Genomic DNA, 11,943 nt, shown 5'->3' on the forward strand with positions numbered 1-11,943 from the left:
CAGAAGTTACATGGCCCATATCTATATGTAATGGTAGCAATATAAAAGCCCATTTTATTTACTACACAAAAGCCCAAACATATCTTCCAAACTTCGCACTACCTCTGCCCATTTTAACCCAGTACAGTTGAATCACATTGTCAGATGCACCCAAGAATTTTCACAACTTTTCTTTCAAAATATATATATATATATATATATATATATATATATATATATATATATATATATATATATATACTCACAAAATTTGAGTTAGGGTCTTAGTTAAACATAATTTTTTTAGATTAATGATTATGAGATCAATATTCTTTTTAATTAAAATTCTCACATTTGAAATATATTAAATAATGAAGGAAATATACTAATTTTTTTAATAAAAATTTTAGATTTTTAATATGCAAAATTACATATAATATTAAATCATGCACTATATGATGAAGATTTTAATCCTATCAAAGCGATCTTATAAGGATAATTTTATTGGGATTTTTAACATCTTATTTGGTGTGGTCTATATATAATGTGTAAATACCAAAACTCTTATTTCTATTATTTTAATGGACAAAACAGAAATAAAATAAACTAAGTAATTATAACTATTCATGAATGGTTATAAAGTTTTAAAAACATGACTACTTATTAAAGGACTCTCAATAATTATCTATTATAAAAGGATTATGGTCATTGAGTTATATGCATCAATTTATTTTTATTTTTTATTACATCACATCAAGAGAAATTTTGCATAAGAATTGAAAGATCAAAGAGTCCAAATTATTTCTTCCCAAATAATAATTCATGGATAAATATATGCTTTCACTCAAGTCATATTTTTATTCTTGATGATTTGACATAAAAAAAATGACAACGATGTTGGTTATCATCTAGTTCTTCCTCTTTTCTATTATTTATTTATTTATATACATATATATACTTTTCTTGATAATACTTATTAGTATATATATCTCGTTAACAATTTATTTAAGCAGCTAATTAATAATCCATTAGGATCATGGTTTTATATAGTAATATTAATGATATTTTGATTTAAGCGTTAGAGTAGTTATTTATTTATTTATTTGCATATACTTCACCCATCATTCATGCAGTTAGATAAACTGAATCTTTAACTGATAGAATCAACCTATGTGGCCAAATTTCAATTCGAACAATAAAGCAACTGATATAGATAAGCTAATACTTAATCCAGGAGAGAACACAAACAAAACTTTCTTAATGTTGATATTCCTTATTTCTCCTGTTATGTTTATAGATGATATTTTGTTTTATCCATCTCTTGCAGATGATATGGATGTTTTAGACTTTTAGGCTTCTCTATTATTAGGTTATCTTCAACGAGGGATTCTTAGAATAAGAATCAGTTTTTTTTTGTCACCATTGGAGTATTGTGACATGAATATGATGTGTAGAAACTATTTTTATATAAAAATTCTCAAGAACTGAATCTTATCAATTAAAAAATATTTTTTATTATTCTTTTATTATAGTAAAAAGAAAGCTCCTAAATCTTAAATGATATTAATAGAACTAAAAAAAATAGATTAAAATTTAAAAATAGATTCTAGCACAGGAGATGCTCTAATATGCATATTTGCAATGTAATGGGATTGTCACGTCCCTAGTTGTATAGCTAATAACATCTGGAATTTGTATATTCCTGAATAGCAAATTAGAACCCAAAGTTGTTAGGTTTGAGTTACATCATGTTGAATCCTAGCATTAGCCTAGGTTTAAATAAATTATTTATTGGTTTAAATCGGACAAAATGGTTACAAGTAACGTTAAAAGAATACCAAGTTGCATTTAGAAAAGGTAACTAATTTGAGTTATTACAATATTTGGAAGCCCAATACAGAGATCAAACTTAAAATATGAAAACCTTGATGGGGACACATCATACATCAAAGTCAAAGCCACTAGATATAATTAATCAAACAATAAAGGAAGTGCAATAGCTAGGTTTGGACAAGGACTTATTGATCATATTGCAATCCACCAATAATGTTTGTTAACAATGGTATTGTCAGCCACAGTGCAAACATAATTTCTAGGGAAGTAACAAAGTTCAAATGCTGAAGACATGAAAATTCTCTTGAAAATTTCTAGCTATGCTTTATGTTGGGAACATGCAGCCACATCCAAATATCAGAATCAACACACAGAGACAGAGCTATGGATATTTTATATATAAGGTTAATTATTTTACATAACCATTCAGTGTTTTGTTAAAGAACGAAAATTTAAAAGTTGGTTTTGGTATATTGTGCAAGAAGGGAAACCCAAAATAAACTGGAATGTGCAGATGGTATAAAGACCATCATGGATTTACCAATGAATAAAACTGCATCTAAAGCTTTTGTCAAAAAGACAATTTTGTCCATCTTTTATTTTCTTGCATTTTCTTTTTCATATTGGGCTTCCTTGATCCCATTTTGGATAAAAATTAAAAAGAAACCAGACAAGTTTTTGGGCTGAGACGACTAGTCCATGAAAATTATTATTATTATTAAAATTAATTAATTATATATATATATATAAATAAATAAAAATGAATGGAAGTTGTTAGCCAGGTTACAAGAAATTGACATAGGTGAATCCAGAGGTTAAAACATTGACTTAATTTACTGTGCCCGTAAATAGGATAGAAGAAAATGATTTGGGGTTGGAAAAGATTTTGGGAGGAATGATGAAACAATTTGTTAGTGAAACGAGAGAGTTGAGTTGAAATCAGAAAGCAGTGGCAACAAAGAGATACAGAGAAAACAGAGAAGCACTTTTGAGGGTTAAAAGCATTTGTTTAGAACTTCTCTACCCAAAATAAAAAATATTTTACAATAAAAAAACCTCTCAAAAACACATCTAAACCTGTTTTAAAGAGATTTGTATACAAACTCAATCCAGTCCACTATCACGTTTCAACATGTTTTCTTTTTCCAGATATTGAGTAATAAAATATGCATCATTAACACGCTGTATTTTATAATAGAAACCAGAAGTGAAAGAATAAAAATAACAAGGAGTAAAGAAGTATGAGCAAATATTTTTTTTTTGTTTCATTCTTATTTTCTATTTTTTAAAGTTTACATATCTACTAGCTAGTTAGGTATAAGTTGTGGTCGTGAAAGCTATACGAATAGGAGTTTTCCTTCTTTCAGATCGATCTTCAATTGTATTTTAACCTTTTAATTTATGGGAATAAACTCCCTTTCCTGATCATGCAAAATCATCCTTTTTTTTCACGTGTTCAAAGCATTACTGATTTCCTGAAACCAGAAGTTTTGTTCATGAAAGTTGATTAAGTTTCCTCGGAGAGTGTTTTAAGATCAACACGAGAAAAATTTTTTAACATGAAGAGCACTTTAAGGTCATAGAAAAAGAAAAAATCTTTGATGGAAAGATGTTTTAAGATAAAATTTCCTTGGCGTGAAAAATGTTTTAAGATTAACACAAGAAGAAAAAAACTTTGGTATGAAGAACGCTTTAAGTTCAAAGAAAAAAGAATTCCCTTAACGTTAAGAGCCCTTTAAGATCAAAATAATAGAAGAAATTTTTTTGTATAAAAAGTGTTTTAAGATAAAATTTTATTAGCGTGAAAGATACTTTAAGGTTGACATAGGAGAAAGATGTAAAAAAAATACTTTAAGATAAAATTCTAATGATATGAAGAGTGCATTAAGTTAAAATTTCCATAGTATGAAGAGTGTTTTAAAGTCGATATAAGAGAAAAAATCATTAACATAAAGAATGTTTTAAGGTAAAATTCCCTTAAAGTGAAAAACACTTTAAGGTCAACAAATCCAGCATAATGTGAAAGACAACTTGAAAAAGACGTGAGTAGAAACAAATTGACCATTAAAAGATGTTGTAGGATTAGAAACAAATTGATCACTACACAAAAGTTGACCTGGAAAAGATGTGTGTAGCATTAGAAACAAATTGACCATCATGTGAAAGATGACTTAGAAAAATGTGCATAGAAATGGAAATAAACTGATTACCATACGAAAAATAATTCAAAAAGACGTGTAAGATTAGAAACAAATCACGCAAAATGCAACTTATTAAAGATAGGAGTAAGATCGATTTGCAATCCTCCACCACATGCAAAAAATAAAGAAATTACAGTTGTAGGGCAAGTGTATCATTTAAGGTGAATATTCTGAGAAGTCTCAACTAATCAACAAAATATGGAGAAGGTCACTTAAAGTTAGGGAGAGAGTGTATTATCTTAAAAATATTCTAAAAGACCTCAACTAATCAACAAAAAACGAAGAGAGCCGCCTATAACCTTTATACACCTTGTGCTAAAGGTTGGAGGGCAAATATACCATCTCAAAAATATTCTGGAGACCTATCCATTGTACAATGCTCAAGTTAGTAGTACGTATTTAAGGATTACCAAATATTTACCGAATTAGGAGATTTAATACAAGGATCAACATTAATGATGTACAAATTAAATGTTATAATGCAACACCATCCATTTCAATACTTTAGGATAAAAACTACAAAAATCATAGATTCATAAATATAAGATAAATAAGTATAAGACTTTGTTTCAAGGTTAGGACACCCTAAAACACACATTTTTGAAGTTTTAAACTTGGATAACGACGAAATCTTTTCTAATGTCTTTTTCATACCGAAATAGATTAGGATTTAAAATTACTGTAAATGGTAACAATATTAAATATAGATGAAATTTCATGATGATAAACATATTAGCTAGTAGTATTTATTAAAATATATAAATAATCGTAAAAGGGGGAGTAATATACTCATATATTTACAAATTAAAATAAATAACTTAGTAAAATTATTACTTTATGCACTCTTTCAATTAAATTTTTTTTTATAATATTTCATATCTCTCTCTCTCCTGGATGTACAATTTACACATTATTTTTGCAAGTTACTACTAAATTAAATATTTTCCCTATCAATCATCTCAAATTGAAAAGATAAAAATAAAAACTCAAGTTTATGTGTTATAGACAAAACAAAAATATAAAATAAAAAAATAATGACACATTACTAGAGATGACAAGTAGACCTGTATATATGTGAGTAATACTCAAAATATCCCAACTTTGATAAGACATACCCGATTTAATCGAATTCAAGTACGAGTAATATTTGTACATATACTTGTAACCATACCTATTTTGAATTTCTAGAAATGTGATTTTCTTAAAATTTATTTGACATATATTCTCTCTCATTCTATTTCTCTTTGTCTCGCTCTCACACACACAAACACTCTCACTCCCCCCCCCCCCCCCCCAAAAAATTCTCTCTCCCTTTCTCCTTCTATTTCTTTGTCTCTCTCTCTCACTCCCCCTCACTCCCATATCTTTATTTCTTTTTATCTTATCTTCTCTTGTATTTCATTATTTTTTGACTTTATCAATTTTAATAATATTATTAAAATTTGTTTTTTTTATAATTTAATAATATTCATTAATACTTTTTAATTAATTAATTTATTTGAATGAAATGAAATATATATTCTTATCCTTCTTAATTATTATGTCACATTTTTTTTGTTCAATTCTTTATTTAAATAACTTTAACTAAAATTTTAAAAATAATTAATGTCACATTTATGATAAGATTTAAATAAATAAACATATATAATAAATTTATTTCAATAAAAGATATTTTTACAAAGTATTTATATTCCCAGAAAATCTATAATTCCTAAAAATCCTATATAAATATTCTCATAAATTTTTATAAATTATCAAACATTTTTTAACTATTCCATGGATCATAATTCTCAAAAGTTGTAATTCTCATAAATGATAATTAAAAAAGTAACATCTACAAGATTTAGCATAATTTGTTCCCCTATGGTGATTACTGGGTACACAAGAATAAGATAAATTCAATGTTAACATTTGTATAACCATTTTATGGCAATACAGCAATACCAACTAACCATTAAAATAAATATCTTTTTATCTTGGTTTGACGAGAATCTCAGCCATCTGCATGACTGCATCGAAATGAATCATGGCAACACAGACCGACAGCAAATCATTTATCATGAGAACTTGAGAAACTATTTCACATCAATCCATCAAAATTATTCCCACGACAAAAAACCCTAAAAACAAAATAACATTTATCTACATAGAGAATGATCAGATCATCACACCCACGCATAGTTTTCTCCAAAGTATACTTGCCATTCACCTGAAAATTTTCTAAGAAAAAGACACTGATTTTAATAATTGTTTCTCTTAATAAGATAACACTTTCCTTGGATGCAATGTCATTACCTATAGGTATTACAGACCAACGCCCTATACAGAATCTACAACCACCTCACCCTGCTGCTTTGCGAGATATCTTTCCCTCCTCTCTTTCTGAAAACAAAATCATAGATTATTAATAGATGAAGCATTTGCCAAAAGTAGCATTGCAAGGAAAACTTGTAATCAAAAGCCAAGTAGACACCGACCCATTCATCTATGACGAGCCCTTCCCCGATAATTTTAGGACCTGCATCTTCGGCAGGTTTCTTGCGCGCCTCAAGGGCAGCATCAGCATCAGCCAGCTGTCGGTTCAGTTTCTCTAAAGCCTTACGGAGCAAAAGATAGACCATTGTTAGTATGCAATCATATAATGCATTATATGCAGACATCTGATAAACACCATATCTGATACTGAATGTCTCAACCACAGTAAAGCAGAGGATATATAAACAAATAAGTGCATAAAGAGAGAAGAGAAAGGAAAAAAGAAGCTTGTAACCAGTACCAACAATTGCTAAAAATACAAATGGATACCGAAAAACTCAGAGAACTCACAGGACTAGGACGCTCTGGATCTAGAAAAATAACTCGCAAAATCTGCTCCACTGCTACTTGGTCCTTCTGCTCTTCAAACTGTATCCAAAGGAGAGAAAAAAAATGCATTTAAAAACAAAGATAAATAAGATCCCATAATGTGCAAGATATCTTCATATCAAGCAGAGAAATGGAAACACTTGAGGGACTGAAATGAAATGTACAGCGAAGCATATACTACAGAACTCAAATTTTGATTGTGCACAATATTGTGAAATGCTCGAGAGAGACAGAGAATCATCCAAAAGAAAGTGAACCTTCGATTGTTGATCATAATAAAAGTCTTAAGTCCTTATACTATGCACATTAATCTACTAAATTAATCTATTGAAAAGCTACAAAGATTTTAATGGTTAAAATGACAAAACCTACATGCATAGAGTAAACAACAAAAACCAAAGAAAATACATCCGTGTTAATCAATTGTAACTAAACTCAAGGAACAAAATATTTACGACTGTAGAATAAATACGCATATTATATGTGCATGTGTATGATAGGTAATTTGAGATATACAGTAGCAAGATAGTTAGATGCCCATGTCATAGAAGACTGAAGAGGCAGGAATAGAAAGGGGAAAGCAGGCAAAACAACAGTAATAACAAAAATAAAACCAACATAAGCAATATCTTATTCATGACAATTGTAAGTTTGTAGCCAAAATAAAATTAACTGACCAGTTCAGGAACGTAATCAATTGATCCTTTCACCTTCAAGCTCATGATTTTAAATTTGAGTCCAGTTTTTTCAGGCTTTTCATTATTTTCTGGTACCTCTACAAACTTGAACACTAGCAAACAAAATACAAATCAGTGAGATAACTAGACCTTGTATTGATGACAATCTATTGTCGCAAACAAAAAGGAACATAGACAGAAATCAAACTGTTTACCTGTTGCTATGATACTCTCACCAGGTGCAAGGATAGCCCCAGGAGGACGCATGAAACAGCTTTTGGGTGCAGTTGTTTGAAACTAAACATGCATATATAAATATCAAATGATAAACAAAGAAATCTTGTAAGAATAGATAGTCTAATTCCAATACTGATTAAGAATAGGTGATGATCTCAATAAGTTATAAAGCAATAAATTAATGATTTTCCTGCATAACTGTGACATGGTAACAGCAAGAATACACAGTTGAGTTTAAGACTCGATGAAAGTAAGTCAACAACAAAATTGCTGATGTATAAAAGAAAATTATAAACACAGGAATAAATAAAACGATGACATGTTTCACCATACCTTGAAAGCTACATGAGATTTGCTGGTGTTTTTGATCCTGATGGCACTCCTAACCTGTTTGCCTGGCTCATCTACATAAGAGTGTAAAGAAATGAGAGAAGTCATAAAACACAAGCATAAGCAAATAAAAAATCATATGGAACATTAGAATTAAAAAAATTATTAAATGGAAGATAAAAACAATGCCTACAGTATAAATGAACTCAGAACTATTGATGAACACACATGGATATCTGAGACTGTCTGTATATGTATTACTGCACTCACAAGTGGAGGCACAGAGAAAGGCAAGAGAGACAAAGTGAACACGTATTTCTGTCTTATTTGTCATGTATCTCTGTTATATGACCTAATACTTTCAAAATTTATGGTTGCCACGCCATTAACACTTTCTACTACATGAACCATTGCAACTTATGATTGGTATCACAGCCACGCAAAATTTAATGAATATGTCATCTACCATGCAAAAGTATCTTTTTTCTCAAAAGGCCAATGTTTGGTAATTCCATAGCGACACTTGGTAACTTCCACCACATGCAAATTAAGATATTATTGCTACCATTCAAAGTCAAATGCTTAAACCTTGTATGAATAAACTTTTCCATAAACGCTGGTAGGAAAAGAAAAATAAGAAGGTAAAATGAATTGAGTTTCTCTCAAAAGTTAAAGTCAACATATTTTACAGAGAAAATGTAAACTTTTGAAGAAGTTAGATGAGAGAGTGTTTATAAAAGCTAAGTGTATAAATTGATTTTAACTTATGGGAGAAACTCAAATCATTTTACATTCTTATATTCCTCCACTATAAGTGTTTATATAAAACTTTATAAAACCAGAGCCTTAATACAGGGAAAATGCAGAAGTATAGAAGCATGTAATTAATAAGTAATTAATATGGAGAAAATAATTCATCTCTAGCATTTATCCCATACAAATTGTCCATACCCATGTTATTTTAAAGACGCGAAATCAAGATGAACACTTCTTTGGCCAGACAGGCCTATTGTACTATGAACAACCTCCAGATCATATTAAGGGAAATGATTTAAATACAATAAGTGACAAAAAATTGAAATGCAGGGGAAACAAAGTTCTCTTTTCTTGCTTTCATAAGGATATTCAACAACAGTGTGTAAACAAAACCAATGTCATGTTTTGTGGGAACGATTGTTTTGCACATCCGTTCCAACTAAACATTTACAGTTTCCATCTCTAGAATGCTAAAATCCACTTGAAATAACTATAATCAGAAAACAACAACAGCAGAGCTAAAAATATTGAATAATTAGCTTCATTCTAATTGAATAATTCTAAATACCCCATATAACATCCTCCTACTAGTCCTCATACTTCCCTTATTCGATGATTTTTTTTTTGTTACAAAAAGTTTAGATTAAGACAAGGCACGACCCCATGCAAGTCAGAATCAACCACCAAACTCTTTGAATATTTCTAGCTAGATTATGGATCGCCTACCCCATCCATAGCACAAGTTTGCATGAAAGGATATAAAACACAAGAGAAACCAGATTCAATCTCAGGTTCTAGCTAGTAGGAGCAAAGGGACCTAACTAGCTGTGCTACCCTCACGAGCCCCCTTATACAATGAATATTAAATACGTTTATAGGACCTCTTTGAATAAATTTTAAATAAAACATTTATATGAGAAGAAAAAATGAAATAAACTTCTCCAAAAACTAAAATTAGTTTATACATAAACTAATTAGTAAAAAATGACTCATATTAACTTCGCCAGAATATTTTTTTTAATTTATTTATAAACTAATTTTAGCTTATAGAGCAACTCATTTCTTTTAAATTTTATTTTTTTCTTATTTTCTTCTCCTAGAATCGTATTTTCATGATATTAAATGCATTTACTTTCTAATTAAATACTTAACTTATAAGGTAAGAGGAGGATTTGCAAGAGGATATAGCATTACTCTTCCTAACTTGCTATACCAAAACCTTGAGGTTGAGCTCGTTTTCAATTTTGGAAAGACTTGGACCATGATTATCAAGGCACAGTTACCTTCCAAACGAATAATCAAAGAAAGGAAAGTGCAGCAATAAAAAATACAAGCCCTCTTTACCGAAACCGATAGCTATTAGGTTCTATTTATGGAAGAGTGGAATTAAAGGCTTAAAGTAGCCTTATTAAATTGCAATTAAAATTAGTAAACAGAAATTAAAGTGAGATCAGAATAAAAGCAGTTATTGCATGCAAGCATGAACAGGCACATAGCTAAATAAATAAAATTGGAGAGGGAAGGAGAAGGTATACAAGGGAAGTAAAGCTTGTTGGAGGGATCAAGCTTGAGACGACGTCGTGTTGGGAGAAGCGATCTCGCAACGGAAGAAACGGAATTCGAGGTGTGGGAAGTGGAACCCTCGAGAGGAAGATTGTGAGGGTTGTGGTGATGGTGGTGGTGGTGGTGGTGGTGGTGGTGGTGAAGGTTAGCGGAAGACGAAGACGACGTCGTGTTGGTGGAATGGCGGAAGGGAAGCTTGAAGAAGTTCCAGACCTTAGGTTCGGAGTGAGGCTTGGGTTCAGCTACGGCCATGCTCTCTCTTCTCCGGTTCGCGAAGGAGGAAGCAAATAAGTGAGGAAGAAATAGAAAGCGAGCGAGCCTTGACTTTTACTTCGCGGATCACACTTTCCAAACGTCGTCGTTTACTCTGTCTTCTTTTCGCAAATTCTATAAGTGCTGCAGACGCGGATGTGAGGGGGGTTATGAATTGCGATGGAGAAGGGTGTTTCGCGTCCACGCGTTTTTTCCTTTTTTTTTTTGTTTCTTTAACCGTTTGCTTAGTGCAATCACTGGGAAATGTGAACGCAAAGTCGCGGTGATGTGCGAGGAAACCATGGATTAGTGGGGTCCCTTTCAAGTTTCAAGTAACTAGTAACTAGTGTCTATTACACGTTAAGCCGTTGACTTCTCCGTCAATTTCTTCTACCTTCTTAGATCATTTTCCCACTTTTAGCTCTTTGTTTTTACTCATTAAAATAACAAACTTAATTCATAAGGATAATTAGAAACCATTTTAAATTATATAAAAATTTAAATTTTCGAGGAAAATTGAATCAACTCCTGAATTTAACAAATAGGAAGAACAAAAAATATATATATATACAGGGGCGCCGTCTTTTACAATTTTTTTCAAAAGTGTTGAATATACCATTTTAAGATATTTTTCTTTCCTTTGTTTGGGATATAAATATAAATATATGAATGAATATATTAATGACGTGGATGTGAACGTTGTGGATGTGAGATATTAGCAGTCCTATCCTTAGGGCTAAATCAATTGGCGCTTTCATCGTATTCTATTCTTTTAGTAATGATTATTATTAGCATACATGCTGTGATTTTCGACCTAATATAACATAAGAAAGAATATGAATAATTGGACTAACAACGAGGGATTTTGGTAATTTGTGTAAAGCTATATGTCTTAACGGATGGAAAATAAGAAAACAAAATACGTTGTTTGGTGTATATGCAAAAAATTATTTGTCGCAACATCAAATTTAATCCATTACGTGTAACACTTTTAGAAAAATTAAGGTAAAAAAAGAAAAAGAAAAAAAATAATAAGTGTTATCTTAGTGGAAAAGGAATTAAAAGAGTACATAAAAGAAAAGGTAATTGAAAAAAGTGGCAATCCTTTTTATAAGCTAAGATATCAACAAGAAGGTACAAATCTTCATTAGCATCAGTATATTGGATACAAGTTTCTAAGAGTTTATTTATTAACATATCATTAGCATTAGTATATTGGATACAAGTTTGTAAGAGTTTATTTATTAACC

General features: G+C 30.4%; 1 protein-coding gene across 2 annotated transcripts; it reads right to left on the minus strand.

Annotated features, from left to right (window-relative positions):
- Window positions 1-5,901: 5,901 nt before the first annotated feature.
- On the minus strand, window positions 5,902-10,907 carry LOC109812039 (vesicle-associated protein 4-2). Of its 2 annotated transcripts, none has more exons than XM_020375901.3 (8): window positions 10,414-10,907; window positions 8,126-8,196; window positions 7,771-7,852; window positions 7,556-7,668; window positions 6,840-6,917; window positions 6,491-6,610; window positions 6,309-6,395; window positions 5,902-6,233 (listed from the first exon to the last, which is right to left on the minus strand). In XM_020375901.3, the coding sequence occupies exons 1-7, from the start codon at window positions 10,691-10,693 to the stop codon at window positions 6,333-6,335; spliced, it is 807 nt and encodes a 268-aa protein (XP_020231490.1). In that variant the 5' UTR covers window positions 10,694-10,907; the 3' UTR covers window positions 5,902-6,233; window positions 6,309-6,332. The 2 variants fall into 2 exon arrangements, with proteins under 2 accessions (XP_020231490.1, XP_020231489.1); XM_020375900.3 differs by having other exon boundaries at window positions 5,902-6,222; window positions 10,414-10,906.
- Between the last annotated feature and the right edge of the window lie 1,036 nt (window positions 10,908-11,943).

Source organism: Cajanus cajan, chromosome 2 (genome assembly GCF_000230855.2).
Source record: "Cajanus cajan strain Asha chromosome 2, NIPB_CcT2T_4, whole genome shotgun sequence".
Classification (NCBI taxonomy): Eukaryota; Viridiplantae; Streptophyta; class Magnoliopsida; order Fabales; family Fabaceae; genus Cajanus; species Cajanus cajan.